A 26181-nucleotide genomic window follows, 5' to 3' on the forward strand; every position below is an offset into this window, starting at 1 on the left:
AATGTATATATATTATAGGTAATATAGTATATACACAAAATTATTGACGATTTTAATCTTAAAAATATATCTCAACATTTATTTATGTGAATGGTTTTATAAGTAATTATCAAAAATTGGATAATTTAATTTTTAGTGATATCAAATTTGAAATTAAGAAAGAATTTAAATTTTGCAACTACGCTCTTTTTAGTTCCAAATGCTTGACAATAGAGGGCAATTAGTGAATCATTTCGTAAAATGGCTGCCATCAGGTGTAGGATTTATTTATAAAGTGAAAAATTATTGAAGTCGTTCATTTTTAAGTAATCAAAAATTATCTTTGTGTTTTCCGATAAAGTCCTATGAATAATCCTCGACATGCATAAATATTAGTTAAGTATTTTTATATCGGAGAAATTTTTCGAATGTAGTCGTAACCGCTATTGTGTGACGAGACTTAAACTAAGTGCGGAAGTATAAAAAAAGCGTATGTGAAGCTGTCAAAGGTACTTATGTCAATTTGTCCATAATTATAACCGTTGATGAATGTCTGAGAGTGATATTTACGACTCGGCGGACGAATATACAAGCCTAATGGACGGTCACGTCGCGGAATCTCGCACGGACGATTTGGGCTTGGTTACTGGTCGAAAAAGGCGTTCTCGCATTAGTAACGAAGAGGTATTTTATTCTATTGTGTGATACTTATACAGGTTGAGTTATCTACGTAGATAACTTAAAAGAACTCAAAAAATATATATTGTATAATATGTATGAATTATAGGTTGAAAATGGTGTTCCTGAAGTCCATGTTCAGACACCAGGTATATCGAATAATGCAAGTTCAGGTAGGAGAGGTACATCAGGCAATAGTGGCCAGGGTAGATCTAGAAATTATAGAGATGAAGAGGAAGAGGAATTAAAGTATGGAGCAGCACATGTCATTAAATTATTTGTGCCTGTATCCCTTTGTATGTTAGTTGTAGTTGCCACAATTAGTTCTATAAACTTCTATACAACCAAAGGAATGTACTTGTAAGTATACTTTGAAATCTTTTGTATATCGTTTGTATAAGATGATAGTTGTGTTCTATGATTGTATTATTGTTTTTAGAGTATACACTCCGTTTCATGAAGACAGTGCTGACACAAGTACCAAGGCTTGGCAAGCAGTTGCTAACTCTTTGATACTCATGAGTGTCATTGTATTTATGACTGTGATACTTATTGTCCTATACAAATACAAATTTTACAAAGTAATCCATGGATGGTTGATAATAAGTTCCTTATTGTTGTTATCTATGTTTTCCATGTTATATTGCGAGTGAGTATTGTCATTTTACTAATTACTTTTTGTGGTTTTAACATTTAAAAAAAATGTCTTTTGTAGGCAAGTATTAAAAGCATACAACATTCCAATGGATTTGTTTACATTAGGCTTAGTTTTATGGAATTTTGGAGTAGTTGGAATGATATGTATACATTGGCAAGGTCCCTTGCAATTACAACAAGCATATCTTATTTTTATCTCTGCTCTAATGGCGCTTGTTTTTATCAAATATTTGCCAGAATGGACAGCATGGGTTGTACTAGGTGTTATCAGCATTTGGGGTAAGATAGATTTGTTATTAAAAAGTACAAACGCATTGCAGATGAAATACATGTAAGTTTTTATAATTTTCCATCCAGATTTAATTGCTGTGTTAACACCAAAAGGACCTTTAAGAATACTTGTTGAGACCGCACAAGAGCGAAATGAGTCTATTTTTCCTGCATTGATTTATTCTTCTACAATTATGTACACAGCCACAATGACTTACGCTGGTTATGTACAAACCGCAACGATGACTACCAGCGACAATGCTACTGGTGACAGCACAACATATACAATGCGTGATCAAGCAGATAATCAAAACAATCCTGCATCGGGAGATGCTGAAGAGAGTGGGTTTACTCCTGAATGGATAGATACACATGGTAGCAAATAAACTACTAGTGTACTACCTATTCAGTTATTGTAACTTGATGTAATATTTTATTATCAGGTGATCGAGGAGCAAGGCGAGCGCAAGAAGTACGTGAAAACACTTTATCCCTAACAGAAAGATCAAGGCAACAAGATAATCGCGTTGCACGTGAATCACAAGGGCAGCAAATTGCAGTTACCGAAGAAGAACGAGGTGTGAAATTAGGTCTTGGTGATTTTATATTCTACAGCGTTTTAGTTGGGAAAGCTTCCAGTTATGGCGATTGGAACACCACGTTGGCTTGTTTCGTTGCTATTCTTATTGTATGTGTTTTGTAATTTATATTTTATATTAAAATAATAAAAGTTTTATTGCGAATATTTTTATTTCCAGGGTCTTTGCTTGACGCTATTGTTACTGGCTATATTCAAGAAGGCATTGCCCGCATTACCAATCTCTGTTACGTTTGGTTTAACATTTTATTTCGCCACAAGGGTAATTGTTGCGCCGTTTGCGGATAATTTAGCGAGCGAGCAAGTGTTCATTTAACTGTAGGTATGATAAGCATAATATTTATAATTTATTACAAAAGGATAGTGCCTATTCATATATTGATCGTTTAGCTTTTGTATTTCGTTTAAATTCGTCGTTCGTAATTTGTCATTTATAAACTTATACCACGGATATATTAATCGTCTCATGACATGGTACAAATCAAGATGAAAATGTACATTATAAGAAACTGGGTGAACCAGTATTTTTTAATAGTAAGTATTCGTTGAACAATCACATTGGATAGAAATCTAGTGTCTCAAAAAAATGCTCAAGATATAAATTTACATTTGTAAAACGAATAACAAAAATAATAAATGATTGTATTTATCTGACATCCATTGCACGTTAAGTGTAAAACACATTTAAAGCCCTTAACGGTTTTTCATGTTTTTTATTACAATTTGTAGATTATTTTTCTATTTTATGGGTTATAAGGTTATTAATTAGAAATAATCGAGCTATGACAAATTTATTGTGTGTCTTTACATTTAGAGAACATAGATCGCATAGATCGAGTATAAAAAAGCGGTTGATGATGGTTTTTTTTTTCTCCATGCTTTTTCTCGGAAACTGTATGAAACATGAGGTATAATGTTTGTCTAAATAATTTGCTAAATGTACAGACCTCGCGGCTATAAATTACTAGTACCACTAGCCGTCTAGGACAATTCCTCGGGGTTTGAAGTCCGTTTATACACAGCCATGGAATACGTATCGCTCATCAGTCACGAACTTGATTATCCACTTCAATGACAATACGTATTGCTATAAGTTTCATTCGATACTAAACAACATGGGTTTAGGTATAAGCTTCATAACATTCTTTTTACTTATTAGAGAATTCAAGGCAAAATGATCTGGCCATGTAATGGAGAGATGCGATTTTTTTTATTATTATAATAATAGAGAATTCTTGGGCTTGAAAAGCGTATATATTTTCTTTCTTTCCTTTTATCGAGAAGCAGTTTTATAAATATAGCGGATAAACATTTTGCCGAGAATAATCGATAATATCAAAGTTAGCATTTACTAACAATTCTCTCATTGCCATAAGCATTGCATAACGATTTCAAGTCAACTTTAACATCGCTGTTCCTTTTTCTTTTTTCTTTACAAACTTTGCCGCAAAACGCAGTGTATACATATACAATATATATTATATATAAATTCCCGAAACCGGAAGAACTTCAACAGCGATATGATATCATTTGCACTTCGTAAAATTATAATTCAATAAGTTTATAACTACGTATTAAGAGGAAGTTCGATATTTTTTTCTTCTTTTTTTTTTTGCTTCGTTTAAGATCCAGTCAATTTTCAGTCCTGACGATGTGTAAAAGACGCTGTTCGACGAAAAAATAAACGCGTTCATTTATGAAATCTAATTATTATCACGAGTATAGACGCGCGATTATGGTCATCGTGGTTGTGCGCACAACAAATTATTCTTTATATCGTGCGTATCTTGTAACAATACTGGTACTAACTATACATTTTATTAGTGATAGACGCGATTTTAGATTCAATGAAATCAACAATTTCGTTTAAGAAACAAGAAAGGTACACTTGGAAAATTGCAAAAATTTTAACGGGAGAAAAACATTAGGAAAATATTCGTAACCCGTAACAAGTAATCGAATCGTGTAATTTCATCGACCTTAACTTTAATGTATGCTTTTCCTGTCGAGAATAGCTAAAATCTCGTATCGAGAATAGCTTCGAGACACATCAGATCTTTTTGTTTCCCGTTAAATAGAAATTTCACAATCTTTTCTTCCTTTTACTAATGCTAAGAATAAAACAAATATTAAATATGCGATATATATATCAGTCTTATAAACAATAAACTTTTGGAAACGTATTTTGGCAAATACATAATAATCATTGCAAAAAGTGGTAACTATACTTTGCTAATATTTTTCCCACTTTAGCTTTTCTCCAGCTCATCAATATAAAAAATACATAACGAATTATAAATATCTATTATGCGTTCACTTGAATTTGTTCATTCTTCTATTTCTGGAGAATCGTGTGTGGTCTTTTTTTTTTTAATTGTTTAACTTGTTCCGTATTTGCTGCTTTCGAACGTTCCACGTCTGAAGAACGAACTAAATTCCAGCAACGATTGCTTATCTATGTTGCTTAAGTTGCCGTTGTACTTGTAGAGAGGTTCACAGTGCGGTAATTCTGAGCAGACTTGAATCAACCGTCGTAAATATTCCTCTAGTCGTTTTCTACGTTGCCGTGCCACAACTTCATACCTTGGAAAAACTTGTCGAGGTGGGAAGCGTATTGCCGCTACCTGTATATAATTGAAGTATATAAAACTATCAAAAAATTGATAAAAGTTCCTTCTTCTCATATTTCTAATATTTTTAGTCTTTTGCAAACGGCTATGATACAAATAATAAGAATGTAAAAGGACTATAATTAAATTCGTGAGAAATAAGATTTTTGGATATTAAAATTAATTGTGTAGCGGCACTCGACAGCAAACTATGACCGGACGACGATAGAGCAGTGGTTAGTGCCGTTGGTTACGAACGTTCGGGACCCCGGTTCAAATCCCGGCACCCGTAGTCCGATTTTTCTTCCATGATTCTTAACTGAGAAGGCAACCCGGAACGGAAGACACAAAATCATCCTATACGGGACCTAGCCATCTCTGCCTATACAGCAGCACCACTTGTCATGACTACTATATCACACCTCAATTGTAACAGTTTTGATGACCATAGGTATTATATTTGTGGCGGCACTCAAAAGCAACTATCACAGGACGACGGCAGCGCAATGGTTAGCGCCTTTGCTTACGAACATTCGGGGCCCGGGTTTTTAAACCCCGGCGCCCGTAGTGCGATTTTTCTTTGTACGATTCTTAAATGAGAAGAAAAAGCAGCAGTACCTCCCAGCGCGCAATCTACACCAGCAGTAGCACTGTCACCCACAACTATCATACCTCAAATTGGTGATCCCGACGTGATCGACAGCGAGAAGGGGTGACCGTGATAGCGCTACCGAGACTTCATCACTGCGAATCTAAAACTGCGGAAACTGGATCTACCGCTACGACGTACTCGAAACGGCCTTTCCGTCTTCAGCGAACCTCGACGCCTCAACTCTGATCGACGCAAGCAGGTGACAGGATACGAGACGATGACCGAGCCAGGAGTGATGCAGCCAACGCAAAGTCCATGGGCATATTATCTCTGCACGTCATACTAAAGAAGAACGGAGGCCTACGACCGTACGCTAAAACGCCCGCACCGTACCGACAGGTCCACCGCCACACGAAGACTTTGCGCAACATCTGCACAGGTTTGACAACAAGCGGCCGACACCTTACCCTGCATCGAAACGACACATCCGCAGATGCCGAATTCTCTCAACCGCACATGGAAACAACGGCCGAGATCATACGACCATATGCACAACACAAAGAAGAAACGTTATCATTGATAAGGGATTACTGTGGCGGCACTCGATAGCAACTATCGTCGAACGACGACAGCGCAATGGTTAGCGCGTTTGGTTACGGACATTCGGGACCCGGGTTTTCAAATCCCGGCGCCCGTAGTGCAATTTTTCTTTCCACGATTCTTAAATGACAAGAAAAAGCGGCAGTACCTCCCAGCAATCTACACCAGCAGTAGTACTATCACCCATAACTATTACACCTTACTACTATATACCTTATATATATATATATATATATATACACCTATATATACCTTATACTATATTACTATTTGAAGAAGAGCAGCAAAGTACAAAGGGAAACCCATGGAATCAAAAAAGGAACTAGTAAACGAGTGCATAAAGGAAAGAGAGAGAACTGGGGAAATGGCCAAGACGGGAAGAGCCTAAAAGCCCAAAAGTTGCCATAGTTTTTAAGGACAGAATAATTCAAGGAGTGCAATATAATAGAGTGGATAAGAAGGGAGGTAGATATATAAGAAGCGAAATAGATAAAAGAGATGTAAAACCGAAACCTCGTCTAAAGCTGAAAGGCACGGACTAAGCAATAATAAATAAAAATATATTACTATTTGTTATTTGAGAAAAAAATTTTGAGAAAATTTTATCAATTATAATTATTTAATGTTAACAAATTTGAAATATACAGAAAATTAATAAAACGAATAAAAAAATCCTACTTACCTTGCTACCATAATTTTGTCTCATAGAAATATACAATTCTCGAAATCTTCTGTATCTACGTAAAAGCGTCCAGCTATCGTCCTGCGCTACGACGCGTACCTCGTATTCGTAGTGACTGGACGTGCCAGCTCCGCGTATCACGTAGGAAGGTATACTAACGATCATGTTAATCACATTGTCGTAGTCGGCGTCGTTTGCTATCAAAGATGGCAAAGACCTCGTGATTGTCAGGGTATATGGACTACTCAAACGATCACCTCGATTTTGACTCTAAAACAAAGGCCACATATAACAAATGATCTTCATACTTTCATTATTGGAAGATATTTTTTAGTTGTCTTCCAATTTATATTACATCATGCATATTATAAATTACCGTTAAATATACTGTTGAATATCCTCTTCCTGCTGATATTCGAGGCACTACCGATTCTGACAAGTTCTCCTCGCCATTGATATTAGGCCTGTGGTTCCTGAGAATTGGAGATCGCACTGTGGCCACGGCCAGCAACGTGCCTGAGCTAGTCGTGGACTCTACATCACGGCACGACATTGTTTCTACTGTTTGTGCAGGCTCATTCGCATCACCAACTGCCAATCTATCATCACATTGTGATTGTTGCTTGAGATTTTTTCGTTCGTCTTCTAAAAGCGATACTTCTAATTCAATTTGCTGCTTTTGAAGATCTTGTAAGATCGCAATTTGTCTATTCAGATCTTCTTTCGAGGGTGTGCTGGCCTCTAGGCACCTCATCACCATCATTCGTTGACGAGCGATTCTTTGGTTCAATCGTTTCATCGCTGGATTCTGCTGCACAGGTGACTCCAGCGAATCTTCAGGAATATCCTCCTCCGTAATAGAATTCGTTGGAGACTTTGATTCTGTTTTCTCACTGTTAACACTGCCATTGCACTTTCCTGACTTGATGATTGTATCTATCGAGGACTTTCTATTTAAGTTCAACAAACTTCTGCTTTCTACTTCACACAATTTAGCTCTATCATTCTCTAAGTGGACTTCAGGGGAAGATTTCTGGTGCTTGTTAGGTTCTCTTTGTTTATCACTTGGTAATGTCTGAGATTCTTTTGTTTCCGAATTTTCAAACAGAATTCTAGGTTCAGGCGAGTCAGCCGCAGCTGTATGAAAAGTATCTGCTGTGTCTATAGAACTTGGAATATTTTGTGGCAGTAGACTCAAGGCAGAAGCTATCTGAAGTTTTCTATTGCATCCCTGCAACGATTCAATATCTCCATTGTGAAGAACTTCATCGCCGCTCAAGGAACAATCACCTGGTGAAGCAGGCAACGCACGCTTCAAGTTTAATGAAAGACTTTGTTTTCTTCTCAGGATCTCTTGTAACTGCTCCTGGCTCCGCTTCGCCAGCAACAACTTCTTCTCTGTGTTTCCTTCTTCTTGAAACTAGAAACATATGTATTTAATATTTAATGAGAATAAGAAAAGTAAGTTAGCTTCTAGTTATAAACAGTATCCTAACCTCGAGATTAAACATATGTTTTTGCCTTTTAGCTATCTCCATCAGCTCCTCTTCCATCTTGTCTACCTTGCTCTGGTGCTCATTGAGGGATTTCACCTTGTTCTGTAGCTCAGTCTCCAATACAGCCAATTCTTTCTTCTGGAAGGTAGATTTTTAAAGTTGGATTTTATTTCTTGATTCTTTTATAATGTTCTCTTGATTATAGAAACTAGCTAATTCTTGTTTTTGATTTTTCTATGAACCATATTTTTCTTATTAAATTCATATATACAAAGTTTAATGATATAAAAGTAGATGAAACATGTTTCCATATATGTTTAATTTTTTTAGCTGTGTTCATAAAGATACGAATTTGCATAAATATGCACAGTCTAGTGGTTAAGTAAATAAAAGACTAAATCATAATTAAAGAGATGTAGTTCACAAAAACATGAAGTCCTTGCTTAAAAAAAGAGTTATGGCTTGACCTAGTTCCTAGAATTAATCCAGTCATTAAGATTATAGTTAAACTTGAGAAAGGATGGTTTTAGAATCACTTACATGATGATTAACAAGCTCTCTCACCGCGTCAACGCATTTATCATCGTTCAAACTCGACCAGGATTCTGGCAAGCTGCCATCGCTACCAGCACCGTCGTCCGTCTGAAATGGTAAATTTTTTTTCTGAACTAAAAACCTGCGAACCTTCGTTTCTATGTTAATACTTCATTAGAGTATTATTAAGAAAGGAATAAAGAGATAATTAACAAAGCAATAATAAAAAAAAAGAAAAATAAATAAAGACAAGATGCAGGGTCATATATGTTACATGCAATTACATTTTTTTAAATTTATTTTTTCTCCCGTTTATTTCAATAGTTCGTGCCATCAAAATACTGTACTGACTATATGTGCTGCATGTTATACCGATTTTTTCTTTTCTGTCTAGACTCTTACCTTCTCCCACCATTGATGAAATCTTTGAGCGCGCTCGTGATTGCTCATGAACTCTTGAAACTGACGATGCTTGGACTGCAATGTCGTGCGTAGAGAGGCAACTTCCCTACATAAATTTTCTACCTAGTACCACACACACACAGATATCGATGCATTAACAAAAAAGATAACTGAAAAAAATATAGTTTAGATGCGAGTTCCATTCTTTTTCTTCCTTTCCTTTTATTTAATTCCCATTAATTTCATTTTTTATTATATATTTATATATATATATAAATATATATATATAAATTCTACGTTTAAACGAAAAATAAATTTTTAAACTTACATTTGAAGTGATAATAACGAAAAATGATAGTTTTACAAGTCACCCATGTACACAGATACTCTGCTATCGGTTACGAGAGAAGAATGATGTAGAATGGATAAAAATAAAAACAAAAGCATGCCATCTGTTTATGCATCAATGATAATACGGGGCTACGTGACGTTATTGCAGAGGTCAATTCATACGAGATTTATTGAAAGATCCAAGTAAATATTGAATGAAAAAGAACAAAAATTAATGGTAAAAGAAGAAGAAAACAGAAACGATGAGATAATCGCGATAAATACATTACCTTATAAAATTCGGTTAGTTAGGTCTTTAAATCCCACATCAGTATTGGACAAAATGTACGTGCGGACGTACCCCAACAAAATTGTTAACAAGATACACTGGGTTTGTTAATCGGTAGTGTTAATTCTTTCGACTGTGTATACATATAATACTTAATAGAATATACAGGGTGGTTGGTAACTGGTGGTACAAGCGGAAAGGGGGTGATTCTACGCGAAAAAAGAAGTCGAAAATATAGAGTAAAAATTTTTTTTTATTTTTTTTTTTAATTTTTCCATCGAGACAACGATCTACAGTGAGATCCGTTATAACGAGACGTGATAAAGTGCACGCGTACCGAGCGAAAATTCAAAGTTGATTTTCTCGAAAACAAAGCCTCAAACGAAAAATTTTTATTCTATATTTTCGACTTCTTTTTTCGCGTAGAATCACCCCCTTTCCGCTTGTACCACCATGTACCAACCACCTTGTATATGAAAGATAGAATACAGACAGTAGAAGTGTGCGTGCAAAATATCATATCGTGGAAGATCGAAGGCCAATTTTTGTAAGAAAAATTTATTAATCAACAGTATTCGTATATATATATATATATTATATATATGTATGTATATAATAAACAGTTCTTTTTTCTTTCTCGCATAACAAACCCATATATACAGACGTTTCTACAAAAGACAAGCCCAGATATGTACATAACAGTTTGTTTTCTTTTACTCTGTTCATTGTAACAATCGTCTACAAGATACTTAACGTATAACATTCCACGGAATGCCATATTTGTCCGGCAAAATCTTGTCAACACTGGCACTTTTATGGTATTCAAACAGCTTATCGTCATTTAAGCTTCTCTATCTAATTTTCGCCATTAAAAAAATAAGCGTTAAGATTATAGTCTGCGGGATATTAGGCGCGATTCGTATTAAAAACCCGTAATAGAATCTACGTAAAGGCAGACAAGTATTATACAAAAAGAATAGGAAACATTTCTTTTATACATTAAAAAAATGATTGAATTATATAATATCGGACAAATATTGTCCCGTTAACAATGTAATTGTACATTAGTTACATTATATTACAATTCAGGAGAAAATCCTGATATAGACGCCGATCGTTGAGTTGAAGCACCTTAAGCTTTTTTTTTAATAAATTTCTACATCTACAGTTAAACTAAAGTGAAAAAATGTGATCATCGTCAATGTTGATGATATAGCTCATTCTTTCTACATCTGAACACCATTTGATATTCAAGTACACTTGTGAACACTTGATGAAGAACATAAACGTGATTTAACGAGAACGTGTTACCTAATACTATTACACACATTTTCTGGGGTCACATGTTTAACGGGCAAATGTGCGAGTTGATGATGATGTTGCCAGACAAGCAAATAAGAACACAGAGAGCAATAAGGACGAGGAAAAATTGATAGATGATCGAGATTACGTTCGGATCTGGCGACGGCGAATCCGAGTCACTTACTTGCGTCATTTCGTCCCGTCGCTCTTGTTCCAGGATGTGACGTCTCGTGCGTAACTCGCGTTGTCGAGATTCCAGAGCCGCTATGGCGTCAGCCCATTCTTTCCATTGGGCACCCCATTCGCGTTCCAATTCGCGCTGCGCTCCTTCTAGAGCCTCTCTTCTCGCGGCCCATCTCTCTTCTCGTTCTTCCTGCTCCCTCTGTGCAAATTAAAATGAAAAATTTTTATTATTTATTTTAGCTCAAAGCTTTCGATTAACATTCCATTTGCACTAATTTAAATATCTTTATATGTAGGATATTAATAATAATATAACTAGAGTACTAGAAATAATATTCTATGATTATTAAATTATTAATTACAGTAATAAACTATAATGGATTTAATTGGCATAAAAACTAATATCGTATAAAGTTAATTAGTTAATTCACGAACCTTGAAGTCTTCTTTTTCTTTGATAAGGGCTGCTTTTTGTTGTTCCAGTTCTTCAAGCGTTCGGAGATCTTCGCTCGAATTTAAAAGGTTATCGCTAGAGGACGAAGCATGCAAATCCGAGACACTCCAGCTCAAGAGAGACAATCTTGAAAGATTGACGACCGTGGATTGTAAATTACCGTTACTCGTTCCACCTTCCTTTCTTAGTTTCGCCGCTTCAGCTGGATCGTTATATCGGAACATATTGTTCCGGCCAAGAAGAATAATACAGCCTTGTGACAGCCGCGTTGGCTTATCGACTTGTGCTGTGTTGATCCAGCAGTGAGGAGAAAGGGGATGAAGAGTTGCAACCCCACTATCTAACTCCACCACACAGTGTTCTGGCTCGACATCCGCACCAGTCAATACAATATCCTATTTATTAAGTAGCACATATTATATAATTCATAAAATATATGTATATATATTTCCGTAGTTTAACTAGTATTCAGATTCAACAAATCTTAATTTTTATTGGGATAAATAAATGAAATGATTACCTGTGTGGTTGGTGCTTCTTCCGTTCCCACTAACGTTCTACCCTCTTTCAGATGATAAAGTGTAACACCAGTGCTAAGAAGGTCATCATCGATACCCACTAAATGCGGCATCTCTGAATCTAGAACTACGCCAACACCGCTTTTTCGAAGACCTAACGCTTTCTGCTCTTGGAGAATCTGCTGCGTTTCTCGCCACTTTTCCGTCCATTCTTCCGTCAATACTTTCTCTTGCTCCTGTTTCTCATGAATCTGAGCTAACAATACTTGCGGTGGCCTTTCAACGCTCTGCAATGAACAGGTAAGATTTCACTTTTTAATCGAATTTTTTCTTAATTGGTAAAGGAGAAAGTGTATATCTTTTTTAGGACTTACCATATCCTTCCCAATAAGAGACTTCAATTTTTGTATCTCTTCTCTGAGTTCCCTGATCAATTTCACGTTCGGATCTTCGTTAATAGTGGGTTTATTAATAATATTTTTCGCTCGGTTAGCGTACCTGAGCGTACTGAGGGTCTCGCCGTAATTACAATCTGCTGGACTAATAGTGGCTATCATGATTGTCTTCGAGTTACCTCCAAGCGAGTCCTTTAACAACCATGTCAATACACTATCTCGATAGGGTATAAAGATACCTCGCTTAGAAGTGGAAGACCCTTCGCCTGCGGCACTAACTTCAGAGAGCGCTGATATCACGGAACCTAATGTTACCAGTGATTTGTTAATGTGCGCGCCCTCTTTTAATCGTTGGCCTGATGCACCTGTTGCATTTGCGCGTTCACTAAACAAACATAGGTAAACAAATGTGAACTCAACTTTTGCTTACATCTACCTTACATTTATCTTAGATATCTATATTTCTTAATGATTTTAAGAATGTGAGCAAAAGGTTCAAAGTATATGATTACTTCATTCAACTTAAAGTACATTATGCAGAGATTTGTAAGAGAATTACTCAAGATATTACCAAGTGTTGACATTTTAAAAATGTGATTTAATAGTAAAAATACGATAAATTTTTATAATAATGAAATGGAACTCAACTAACTATCTTGCGGATAAACATTTCCTTGTTTTCAAAGGAAACCTTGACTTCAATGTTGGTATTCCTTTATTCGATAAGATCTCTTCACAAGATATTCTTTAATTCGTTATTACATTTATACATTCTATAAACAAGGCTTCTCCTATTGCAATAGAAATAATTTTTATGAAATCTCCAGTCGTTTATCAAGTTTCAATTACAATAGGAAGTAAAAGAAAAAAAAGTATTAAAAACTCAGTAATGTTTTGTACGAACTTTCTGCTCACATCTCGCGTGTTAGTCCGATGATTCCAAAAAAAAAATTATCCAAGACACATGTCTCGATACCTTCCGGCTAAGTCAACAAGATGCACTTTTGAAACTGTCTCCGACGGCATATTGCCTTCTGATAGTCCAGCTTGAACGAAGGTGATAGTAAAAATTGCGTGACTCCTGCTGCTCACGTCGTTCATATTTGTACTTGCAGTAGTCCTGTGCGTATTACCTCGCACCATGCACTCCTACAAGCGCGGGAACAACTCTTTATTTTAAAACTACCTCTCCCACAAGTGTGTTGTGAGTGCGGAACGAGCAGGAAGAGAGAACGGGTTCATTTACCTGAATATCTGAGTAATCATAGACGAGGTGGCTTGATAGATCTTGGACATAAGGCCCTCTTTTGGGATGTTCCCGCACTCGGAGAGAATGAGACTGCGACTGGTCCAGTCTCAATAGATCCCTTACTCTTTCATTATGTATCTCTAAAAATGACACTTCTGTTCTGTAAGACGCTCCGCTTTCTTTGCCAGCTGCCATTCTGGCAAACAGCGTCTTACAAATCCGTGGGATCAATCCTTGAGCCTCCTGAAATTGAAAATGATAAAATTATTAGATGTTAAAGGTAAGGATTCTTTTCTAGGTAAAGAAATACAGTACAAGGCGAAGAAAAATCATAGAAATCAACTGGCCAGTGAAAGTACGAAACAATGTTTCGCAATAACGTAATGAGTTTCTGCATTGATGATAAGTGAACTACGTGATCGAGCGATCTAGAAGCATCGGAGCGTATTAAATTCATTAAAAGTATGGTAACTTTTGTATCTCTATGATTTTTTCCTCTGTGGATAAAATTTTATGAAAAATGGACTAAATGCTTCAAACAATTAGAGAATTACATTCAATAATAATTTTACGGAATTATTCAAATATCAAACTAATATTAGGGAATTATCCAGATATCAAACTAAGTTTGCAGAATTACTCAAATATTACACTAAATCCAGTATGTCCGAATATCAAACATAAAGATAAAATTTACTGAGCAAAATGGAATATTGTAGAAGATCAAAGAAGAGTAATCTTTTATAAAGGGATAAAGGTGACATGATCATGCTGGCAAACTAAACGATTAAAATATTACCGGTGTACCCATCATGGTAAAGGTCTTTCCAGACCCTGTTTGGCCGTAGGCGAAGACGCAGGCATTGTAGCCCTCGAAGGCACTTTCTATTACGTCTGTACCCAGATCATAAAACACCTAAAATAGAAAAAGGATCAGCTATCTGTTTTTGATATGATAGTAACTAACAAGCATCAACGTTTATGATAAATGAAAATCTTATCGAATTCAAAAATAGCACCAGACACGCCTTATGTGTACTTAACTGTACACATTGATAGGGGAATTTTGATAGTGAATTACTTAAAAGAGTTTTAACGGGTCACCAGAGGAATCAAGATGGTCGATAAGTATTAAACAAATACGTGTGTTTTGATTAATTCTACAAATGATAAAAGCGAAATATTTTTTTTTACTTACACCATGTATCATTATTTATTACACACGCGATAAAAGACAAGTCAGACTTATCATTTATCACGGTGACAAAATAATTTGTAATTATATAGACATGATCCTTAAAATTTTGAAAAATGTGAAGTCTTTAATTAGAATCTATTCTCTTACGACAATGGTTGCTATACCGGTGCACGCATGCCGGTCTTCTATTTTAATTCTGATCGTGGCTCACCGTCAAAACATTGCCCAATGTGGGATATTGCCCGATGCGAATCAATCGACGGCGATAATTTTTTATTGAGAACAAAATTAATTTCAAAGAGAACGAGCTTATTTAATTAAAAATAATTTAATTCTCATTACAAATGAAATAAAAGATTACTTAACATATTGCTCATAATAATTAATGGCTCGTATATTCAAATGAACACACATAATTAAGAAAAGGTATTTCCTCTATTTCTGATGCATCGTTGGATTCAATGATCTATTTAATTTGTATCGTACGTATTATTAATTTCGAATTGATAGATTGATACGCTTTGAAAAAACCAAATAATATATACCTCTTCCTGCGATGCATAGTTGTCATCGCTTGCGTCGCAGGACCAGTAGGAATGATCAAATGTGAAGTCTTTATGTTTCTCGCGGTCGATTTCCCTGCAACTACCGGGTGTCTGAAAATAACAATAAAATAATAAAGTCAGTAATTGTTCCATTTTATAAAAAGAAATGTCTTTATCGATTCAGATCCATTGGACCAAATCCATTGGATTAACAAACAAACAAATTGGATCATTAACAAACGAAAACTCCTTTTATTGATCGACCTGTATGTATCATAGACTTCCCTTTAAGATTAAAATATAAAGTTCAAGGCATAGTTTCTGTACCTCGTCTGTGGTTCAATGACCTTAATGTTTAGTCATTTCATTGAAAAAGATAAGTCAAATAAATTCTTCAAAGTTCCCAACAATTTCTGAAGATAAAGATTTTCACGTGTGAACTATTTCTCTAATATTGGATTTAATATTGCATTATAATTGATTGGTCATATTAAAGAAAAGGAATATTGGATAGATTGACACGGGTCAAAAGCCTGTACAATGATTGATACCGAAGAAGCGCATCATTCACAAGTGGCTGGCAAACAGCAAGCTGTTATATCACGTGCATTCGTAAGACTGCATCCCACATAACTATAATCGTATCCTATCAAGGGGCACTCCGCACATTATGCAACACAAAGCGAGTGGCAAGCAATTAAAAAAATAAAACTCTTATGTTTGTCCATCATGAAACCTGCAATAGAGAAAAAAAGTGCTAAAGGTGAGAAGTCATTATCGTTCTAGGATCATGATCAACGCGCTCGATGCCTTAAGAAATTTGAAGTTAGTCCTTGAGGAAACGTTAAAACGTTTGAATCATCACGTTCGACTTGTTGAGGTCATCGATTTCGTCGCACTTTGTGAATTCATTGTTCTTTGTTTCAGTGTTTTAGATAGGAAATCAAATTAGAAATAACTTTTAGACTTTACAATGTTATTATAAATTATAAAATGTAACATTATAAAATATATGTACTTTATATTATATTTTAACTAAAGGAAGATTATATAGAAAATAAATCGTGATCTTTTATTGGATAAAATACAATCAATATGTCAGCCATTGTTCAAAAATCTAGTACAATACGAAGATAAAGTATCTAGCACGATATTTCACTAAAATAATAATAATAATAATTTTCCTCAAAATAATTGTGGTATTTTCGTAATCTATTTGTTAAAATGAATCGGCTGATATATATAATGTTTTAAATTCGTGAAACGTGGATTCGCTAGCATATTTAAAATTATTCTTATAAACAAGAATTTTATTTGTTTAACTGTTTGTTTCAATTAACAACATACATATGCCTATAGCCAACAGCGTTACGCGTGCCATAAAATGCGTCATATGATCGCCATAATGTTGCATGCGCTAGATTTTCATAAACCTGTCTTGTCACATTATCACTGATAAAACGGGAAATCTGTTTTATGATAATTAACATGAGATAAAGGTAAGCGGTAGTCATAAATTACGTAAAAGTTATTTCCTTTTGTAACAAGGTACAGGAGTGATCCTGGAGCGATAAAAGGAATTGTACGAAAATATAAAACTCGTATTTTTAACATTGAGTCATTCCAGAGAGAAAAAGGAATCAGAAACTAAAGATTCATGACTAGGTGGATAGTTAGGCGTTTATGGAAAACTTAAAAGTGTAAAACGCATATAATACACGTAAAATAATGGACAAAATAAATCTTTGCGTAGGTTTCATTTCTTCATGTTTGTATTCATATTAATATAAATTTGCACAAACATTTACGACCTACTCATAACAAGTGAACAAAATAGAAATTTCTATTAATATCGTACACGAACCAAATTTACCCCAAAGCATTAATGAGGACGATATAATTAGCTCTAAGACCTATATATTGGTCATACAGAGACGAACAAAAGTTCACTTACGCGCAACGTCTGTTAACTCTATATAGAAATATATATCAGACTTTAATTTTAAATATTATATGATAATGCATACACAAAAATTATTATAATTACAATATTTTGATAGAAACAAAAATCAAATTTTCATCCAAATGAAAGTTAATATTAATTTTGTTAAAAAACACATTACATATTTTCAATAATTCCAAAAACCTATAATTTGTGATTTTGATAGATTTGGTAGCTGTTAATTCTTAATCGCGATATAATTGGTTAGTTTTGTGGTTAGTGTCGTGGGACGGAAACCGAGTGGTCCGGGATTGGTCCAACAACGATTTTCGCACTTTCTCCGATCAGATGACGTGCCGTTCGCTATCTTGCTCTCACTAGCTAGGCCAAAGATTTCGCTCGGCAAGCGTGGATATCAATGATGTAATGTTAGAATAACAAATAGTCTCCGTATGGTAAAAAAGATTCTGTACGTCTACGAACAATATATGTCGCGGTCATTGTGACGTTAATGGGTCAATAGCCGAGGTTCGGTCGACCAGAAATTATGACACGATTCGAGCACCGAGTGTTTTAACGGCGTGGCGGTCAACGGTAGTTCGGGACGCAAAAAAAATCGCTCTACAGTCTAGAAATCTTTTTAGAAAGTTCGCCCGTGCGATCATTAAGGACGAACTGCATAAGGATTGGCTTAAGGAACTGCAACAGGAGTCGCTTGTTGCGGATTATACATGGAAACTGCATAAGAACGTACATAACATACAATGCTGGAACTTGTAAAATGACCAACTTTTCAATTTCTTATAGAAATTCTGTAAAGTTACAACATTATATTTCTGGAGTATAAACAAATTTCATACTTTAGTCATTTGTAGTCCTAGTCTGGTGTGTTAACCTTAGTGCAATCTTTATTTTAATAAGCAAAAGAATTTGTGTCGTTTTAAGAAAACTTTAGCATAAAATTAAGAATCAGACTTCAGACATTTTTGAAGAATGAACCACGAATAGTTGAAAATAATTTGAAGATCGCAGCAAGGTTAACCTTAATAAGAGATACGTAAAATTTTTTACAACTAATTGTTTTAAATGCTAGGAAATACCTTTGTGTTAAAAATCCTTGTTTTTCGGCCATCCATTTGCACAATCATTTTCGCGTTCATGGCCAACTCCCTGGAATACAAATTTGACAGATTCACATCTCTATTCATAGAACTGAGCACTTGATATTTTCATTAATGTTCCTACAAATAATATAACGCGAAAAGAAAAAAAAGATAGTCGATAGGGAAAAACATTTGGATAACAATAACATTAGAGGGAATGACAGCAGGTGGCAGAATCTTGTCGCCCAGTCGTCAGTCGCACCGTGGGTCGATCGAAACCATATGATTGATCGTCCCATGGAACGCATTACGTTCGAAGGTCGAACGTTCGCGAATTGTATTTGACTTTGTCTAAATCATAAATAGCAGGCCTTGACTCGCTACTTGGTCAATTGTAAAAACTGGGATCTTAAAAACAGGCATTGAATAAAATTCATGACGAAGAATGTATCTGTACTAGAGAATGTACAGCTCGTATATCAAACACATAACAATGAAAACACATAAAACACACGTTAAACACAGGTTATCACTAGTTGCACGCACCTTTTATTAAAGGGACGAACCCGCACTGCTACCTTCACTGAAGCCATGGCTATAACAAACGGATGGACTTTGTCAAAGAATGTTGATGTTGCGCGGTATATCTTGTCACTTCTGCGTTTTCTCAACTCGCGTTACGCGAACGTGAAGTATTTCGCGGTACTGTATAGACAAGACGTCGTCGACGGTTGTTGCCGTACTACGAAACGTCTTCGTCGTCGTTGAACCTCGCACGCAATGAGCAACATCATCCTCAACACGGTCTCCACAGGCGGACGACTGGCTAGCAAGCCGCTGTTAAGCCGAGACAAAAAGTTGCGTTCCTGCGCATGCGCGTACACATTGGGGATCCCTAATTTCAAGTGAACCGCACATTTGCTCGTTATTCGTAACGGCGCGGATGGAAAAATGCAGGCGGAAACGTAAACAGAAAAGAGACAGAAGAGGAAAAGAGGACAAGATAATACGAAGAAAGATAAAGTGAATCAGAAATACGAAACTGTAGAGAAAGAAAGGGAGACGGTCTAACAGGTTTTATATTTCCCTTCTATGGAATGTGACGTCAGTATGGGATCGGTATGGTAGAAGCCAGTGGTGGAGAGTGAACGGAGAAGGCGAGCCACCCACGCAGCAAATAGAGAGAGCTAAATCAAACGCTTTTGCGGTTTCTTTAAGCGCGTAACGGCGGTTATACAGAGAATTCATGTCTTTTTATTATCCAGCTGGAGATTACACATCATCGGTGGGCACAGATTCAGGACAAGAGTAGGATACTGTAGGCACCTGCCCACTGCCCACGATTGTAAATAGTAAATATGCCATAGGCGGCGCTAGTGTTCCTTAGAAATACTTCAACGTATGTGTATATTATTGTATATAATATATTCATAGCAGTGACGCGTAGGCTCTGAGATTTTGCCTCGTTAATTGACTGTTTCTATTCCCACCGGTTCCTCGAACTACCCAAGTAGCTTTGTGTTACGTATCTATATAGCTCTGTGTATTGAAGATGCTTTCTTTAAGATTATTGAATGATTATTGTTGATTCGTGTTCTAACGAACTATTGTTCTGATAAAAACAAATGTGTTGGACCAATTAAATCCTAACTGTATGTGTATAGTTTCTTAAGGTGTTTCATTCATTACAACATGCATTACTGTAACCATAGTTTATATCTTATGTAATAGTCCATCGACGTTAGGACCTCGAAACTTCATGTTATGTATTTGTATCTCACTCTTGTTCATTGAACAAAAGGGATACAGTAATGTTTTTCTAATTAACCATAGAATGGTTTATTTGGCCATTAAATTTCTCAGTCTCGTTTCAAGATACGAACACCTAACGTGCTAACACATTAGTATACATAACACTTCCATTTATAAATATTAAGACACTTCTAAATTATTGCAAATATACATATGAAGTATACTTCAAATGAACGTCTTTAATCTAATTTGAATATTTAAACTTATCTCAGATAACTATATGCGGTTAGCAGATATTAATAAAAACAATAATTAATATTAATTTGTATACATAAAAAAGCATTAATTGAAATTTTGAAATTTTGAAATTGAAATTTGAATGAAAATTGATTCCGCAGAAACATCTAACTTTATTTAGACTTATTCACTACAAGTTAACGGTCAACGGACTTTTCGAAACTTGGCACAACTTTGTAAAAGGAAAAATCGTTTTGTTTCCGAGCGAGTGAGAGAGTATTCATCGCATGTTGACCTGCAGTGTCGATTTAACTACCTGTCTGAAAACGGGTCCAGCAACTCTCTCGCAGAGCGTAATTTGTCTCGTGTAGAATCACCGATCTGCAACAGCCGTGCCGGTGTAAACAAATTTCCTTTTTCCCTTCTCGTTGCGATCCTATCCTAGTCATAGTTGTCCACCATTCTAAATTTCTTTAAAATTCTAAATTCTAAATAAAAAGCCTGTTGCTTTCCTAAATGCATATAAGTAGCTAAATCATTGATAGTTTTTGGTGGTCGCGTGTAAACGAACTATTTATTGCTAACGGCATACGTGATTCTATAAATACATTTTATTCCTAGACTGTACAATGCGTGTGTAATTACACAAATCAAACTAATTTTTTAAGGAATGAATAAATTAGAAAATAAGAATTTCTCTGTTATCTAGATTTTAGATACTATTAGATACAAAAAATGTATTATTTTAATTTTCCTAATGCTGTACAGTTAAAGAGATACAACTTTTCCAAGATCTTTTAAGAATCTTTTTAAGTTTTTTTAAGTTGTATTTTGACAATTGATTTAATTCTAAAGTAAATAATCAGATACCGAAGTAATCATTTCCATATTTCCTTTATTAGAAGAAAGCTTCAAACTTATACACCTTTTATATTTATATACTTATATAGTTATATATGTATATAGTTATATATATATATAGTTATTTATGTTAAGTAATCTACATTAAGGGTAAGTGTTTAAAATAATTTTTTTCTAGAAAATGTTAGAAGTTGTATTAAAGATTTTAAGGTCATATTTAACGATGGGTACAATTGAATTCTCTTGTGGTAATTATAAGACCGGCACTTGATATCAAGGAACGTGGTCTGATCATAAAATGGGGGCCTTGAAAAGACGAGTTATAGTTATATGATATGCTCTGTGCATAATGATTCATAGCCGATTGGACTGACGTAACCGTGCCTATGTACATGTTACGGGACTACTGACTGCTACAGAAAAACGTGTCAATCCTCTGATACTGTTTAGGCAAAGACACTTCCCGTGAAGCCAAGTATGGTGTCATACGGTCGTCACTTGTCCATTCTTGCTCGTCTCGTATCATTGTTATTCATACAATTCGATATCATTTAAGAATGACAAAAAATGTACGTAGATAAATTCAGAACGATATATCGGAGAATTTACCGTTGTTCCATGCGTTGCAAGGGTGATTAATAAAAATCTGTTATCACTATGTTACAACGCCAACAGCATTCTAGAAGATTAGTCTGTAATTCTACAATATACTTAATAAGTACAACATACTTAAATGTACACTTAGTTACAACCGTAATGTAATCGAGTCTCACAAGAAACATATGCATCGATTTTGGAATATTGAACGAATTCGTTTGAGTATATATTTCATTGATACATTTTTAGAATCTGTATTACTCATACTTACTTTTGTATAAACTTTAGTCGAATCTAAGAAAAGCCACGTTGCCATTCATAACGTTTAAACTGAGAACTAAAAATATTCATAGAGAATTCTAGTGAATTTCAATATTTGGTGTTATGTAACGAGTAAGATTGCATCATCATTTTGACCATTGTCTATTTTACCATTTTTATTATTTTCTTAGTTTTTAATTGGAAAACTGTACTGTATCATTTTTATTTATTGTTATAACTTAGACCTTTGTGATTTATACATCTTATTCTATCTATATCTATCTATCTATTCTATCTATATTATCATAACCTAGACTCTATGGTATTTTATGTTAATCTTTATATACTATATAAACCATATTAAACATATTAGTACAGACGAGATACAGACATGACATATAATATTTGTTCGTGTCCCATGTTTTGGAGCTCATCCGACCCATTTTCATTTTTGTGTTACATGTCACGTACGACGTTACCAATTCAATATAGTAGCGATTTTAATTAAAACTAAAGTCTACAATGAAATTACAAATAAAATATAGAAAGAATAGTTATGGTATAATCGCAAACGAACTATAAAATATTGCACTTGGATACACTTCTGCCTCAGAAAATCGTAATATAATTTATGGATAAGTCAAACATACAAATTACGCCCAATAAAAAGAGAAATAGATCAACTAAAACTTGCTTCTGTGGATAAATATCGATCAAGTATTATACTTTCACAAATATACTAATATTAAAGTTTACATCTTCCAATGTCCCACGGTGTCCTATGGTGTTGTTATTAGCTTATTCGTTGCCTTGTACGTGTGTATGTGTGTGTGTAAATAAAAAATTGTGTATTCTTACATATATGTAATGGCTCTGGCTGAAGGTATCACTTTTCAAACAGTAATATTCGGAAATAATAATACTTATATCGCTTTTTAAGTAATAATATTTAGGAAACATTATTCCAATTACGTCATAAATTAATACTACCTAGCAATAAGATATCTATATAACTATGAAATCTTGTATTTTACTATAATACAATATATAGTTTATTAGTAAGAATCGAATAAATTACGTAGAGTTCAAAATTTTGTTCATGAATTATGGAATTTTGTGTGAAAATAAGAATCGGAAGAATGCAGTATCAGAGTACTAATAGAACATAATACGTACCTGAGTCGTTTGCGCCCTGGTGGCAAAGATAGGAATTAAAAATTGAATTCATATCATTTCGCACGTTGTCATATCGAAAAGTGGAAACAACTGCAGAGATATCGTCATAAATGTGGAAAATTTAGCATACATCGATATGTTATTGCTTTAAAATGGCGAGAATCTTCTTTATTCATTATATTAATTTGTTTCATTTTATATTTATATCAATTTGTTGTTTTTCGACGTGGATAGACAGTTATTAATTTTTAATCAAAGCCATTTACGTCAAAAAGCATAAATCACGTATCATTGGTGTTACATCTGGTGACTCTACATAAATCAGAATCCATCCCTCGGTCAAGACGGCCACTACCTGTGCAAATTAGTCGGACCGTAATAATCCTAAGAAACTGCTATAGAACTAAGCATTTTTATTTTACCGTTAAGGTCCTTAACTGTTATAAAATATTTTCAAGTCGAGACGTTCCTTATGGTTATTATTCAGTCAGGTAGAAAATAGCAAGGTCGGGCTTTTCTCGTGTTCAATGGCCATTTCCACCCACGAACGACCGTTACTGGGATGACCAACACCTTTCAATAGTTTTCCTCTGCGACAGTGTCACGTCGGTTAGTATTTCGATAGCTGTGGCATGCAGGACGTTTCGTCGTCACCGAACTTCACTGGTTTTTCATCTGTTGACCGTTAATATCCTGATTAGCTTTTCATACTTAGATCAGTCACCATCTTTTGATTGGTTTTTCATTCACTGATCAGTCATCAATTTTAACTTACTATTTACATGTCGCTGAGAATGCATCTACACGCACCACGCGTAACTATTTACATCTAAGAAGTTGTTGGAATAAAGTGCATATTTTAATTTGTTAACTAAGTGTTATCATCAGTTCAGCTACCTCTATTATCCTAACCGAAATAGGGGATCGACCAATTCGTGGCGTCAATTATCAAATCGCAACGGGAATTTACAACTCTCGTTGGCGCGCTTCGCGATCGTGTCTCTCCGCAAACGGTCGAATAATTAGAATTCTTTTTTTTTTTTATTTATTTATCTACATTTTACAATTTGTCCAGTAGGACATTTGGTAAAATATTATAGCTTAGTAGTATAATAATATAACATGTGGATGGCTACCCCCAGTGGGATAACATCTTCGAATTTGATTGATTTATTTCTTTAGTGTGGTGATTGTTTGTTTGTTAGGTTATGTCCTTAATAATTAGAATGAAATTCTTTTCTGTTTTACTCCCTTCGATCATTTTCCTTTTCTTCTTTCCTCTTGATAATTCCCTTATTATCTCGATTTTACTTTCTTTTTCATTTTCTCTCCTTTCTTCCCTTTTCTTGTATATATCAGAGTATAGATTAACGAAATCTGGTTCGATAATCCATCGATTTTATGGTAATAATAATTTTACGATGTTCTATTTTAAATTTTGTTCACCTGAGTTACAGTTAGCTCACGCGTGTTTATTTTCTAATCTAAAGTATTATTTTTTTCACTTCGGACATAATGTCAAACTATTGTAAACATATCCTTTCCTCGACAATTCTTGTTTGTGTACGATCGACTTGTCGACGAGCCTTCCCCCACTCCTTGCCAACCGAACTTGACCGGGGGGTCATCTGCTGACGAAAATCGGAGTGGATAGACGGGCTTTGTGTATACATATTGTATTACTTCGCGACAGGTGTCCTTTTCCTACTACATCACCCAACTCACTCTCTTGTTAACTTCATTCAATTAAGGTACGTTGTTACCTCCGGTGACTCTCTACGGTCGAGGCGTCCACCAGCTGTGCACATATAATTAAGCGGGTCGCAAAAATCCTAATAAACGGTCATAAAACAAGGTTTCTGGATTTACCGTTAAGGACTGTAAGCGGCTTAAAACATCTTCGATTCAAAAGGTTCCTTATGGTTATTGCTCTATCAGGTAAAAATAAGGGAAACGTGGGTTTTCTCATGTTTCCCAGGATTCCACCGGGGCGATCACCACCAAGAGTTTTCATTTGCAACAGCATTGTCACCGGACTTCGCTTGAGCTACAACTACATTACTGAAAATTCTCAATGCGAGAATTGATTGTAAATTTTAATAAATAAATAAAAAAAAAAGCTACAACTACAGAACAGTCAACATCTCGGACTTCTTCTCTTATACCTTACGTAACAGGGTAAATATCTTCTGTATATAGTTCTTGGAAATATATATTATAACCTGTTTAGCACAGTGTTATACTCACTCAACCATCCCTATTATCCTAACAGAAATCAGACGATCGATCTATTTGTGACGTCAATTATTCGAATCGTAACCGTTGACGCGCTTCCTCGCTATCGCGTCTCTTCGCGACTGGTCGAACAAACATACGTTTTCGTACCTTATACGTAAGGTATTCAATTATTTGTTATAATTTATTATAATCAATTGTTAGATTATCTTTTTTTCTTCAATCAGTCTTTTAGTTGCTACATTTGCTGGTAGTATGTACAATGAGCTTCCAAAAGCAATTTAACCTCAATTATTGCATTACTTTGATATAATTTGTTCTTTTTATACATTTGTTTTAATATTTTAGTCTTCTTTTGTGCAAATTATGATTATTTGATTTCGAGGAAAGCTTCGAAAAATTAGAGGGACACATTTCGATTGATACGTATATATCAGCCCACCACTATATTGGGTAA

The 26181-nt window shown here is 34.9% G+C and overlaps 2 protein-coding genes across 6 annotated transcripts; one reads left to right on the plus strand and one right to left on the minus strand.

The window, feature by feature from the left end:
• The first annotated feature begins 220 nt into the window (after positions 1-220).
• LOC117205437 (presenilin-1) lies at positions 221-11822 on the plus strand. 5 transcript variants are annotated; one of them, XM_033443817.1, is made up of 8 exons: positions 529-663; positions 767-1017; positions 1097-1306; positions 1373-1593; positions 1672-1959; positions 2028-2272; positions 2343-2500; positions 11685-11822. In XM_033443817.1, exons 1-7 carry the CDS (start codon positions 529-531, stop codon positions 2496-2498), a joined length of 1506 nt encoding a protein of 501 aa, XP_033299708.1. In that variant the 3' UTR covers positions 2499-2500; positions 11685-11822. The 5 variants fall into 5 exon arrangements, with proteins under 5 accessions (XP_033299712.1, XP_033299708.1, XP_033299707.1 ...); XM_033443816.1 differs by having other exon boundaries at positions 2343-2504; positions 11685-11821; XM_033443818.1 differs by lacking the exon at positions 11685-11822 and adding an exon at positions 9090-9297 and having other exon boundaries at positions 2343-2504.
• Positions 2958-19213, minus strand: LOC117205435 (kinesin-like protein Klp98A). Its single transcript, XM_033443815.1, has 16 exons — positions 19152-19213; positions 18603-18672; positions 15561-15671; positions 14617-14733; positions 13815-14060; positions 13545-13717; positions 12548-12953; positions 12176-12460; positions 11637-12050; positions 11203-11400; positions 9098-9220; positions 8702-8803; positions 8162-8299; positions 7042-8085; positions 6666-6935; positions 2958-4806 (listed from the first exon to the last, which is right to left on the minus strand). Exons 1-16 carry the CDS (start codon positions 19196-19198, stop codon positions 4561-4563), a joined length of 3990 nt encoding a protein of 1329 aa, XP_033299706.1. The 5' UTR covers positions 19199-19213; the 3' UTR covers positions 2958-4560.
• Between the last annotated feature and the right edge of the window lie 6968 nt (positions 19214-26181).

Source organism: Bombus bifarius, unplaced genomic scaffold (assembly GCF_011952205.1).
Source record: "Bombus bifarius isolate JDL3187 unplaced genomic scaffold, Bbif_JDL3187 scf7180000007990, whole genome shotgun sequence".
Taxonomy (NCBI): Eukaryota; Metazoa; Arthropoda; class Insecta; order Hymenoptera; family Apidae; genus Bombus; species Bombus bifarius.

Bases quoted from the DNA above. Each gene is read 5' to 3' on its own strand.
- LOC117205437 (XM_033443817.1), top strand. From the start codon at position 529: ATGTCTGAGAGTGATATTTACGACTCGGCGGACGAATATACAAGCCTA. The intron at 664-766 runs GTATTTTATTCT...TATGAATTATAG, and splicing joins CTCGCATTAGTAACGAAGAG to GTTGAAAATGGTGTTCCTGA. The intron at 2,273-2,342 runs GTATGTGTTTTG...TTTTATTTCCAG, and splicing joins GTTTCGTTGCTATTCTTATT to GGTCTTTGCTTGACGCTATT.
- LOC117205435 (XM_033443815.1), bottom strand. From the start codon at position 19,198: ATGGCTTCAGTGAAGGTAGCAGTGCGGGTTCGTCCCTTTAATAAAAG. The intron at 12,461-12,547 runs GTAAGTCCTAAA...TGTTCATTGCAG, and splicing joins CTCTTATTGGGAAGGATATG to AGCGTTGAAAGGCCACCGCA. The intron at 8,804-9,097 runs GTAAGAGTCTAG...TTACCATTTCAG, and splicing joins TTCATCAATGGTGGGAGAAG to ACGGACGACGGTGCTGGTAG.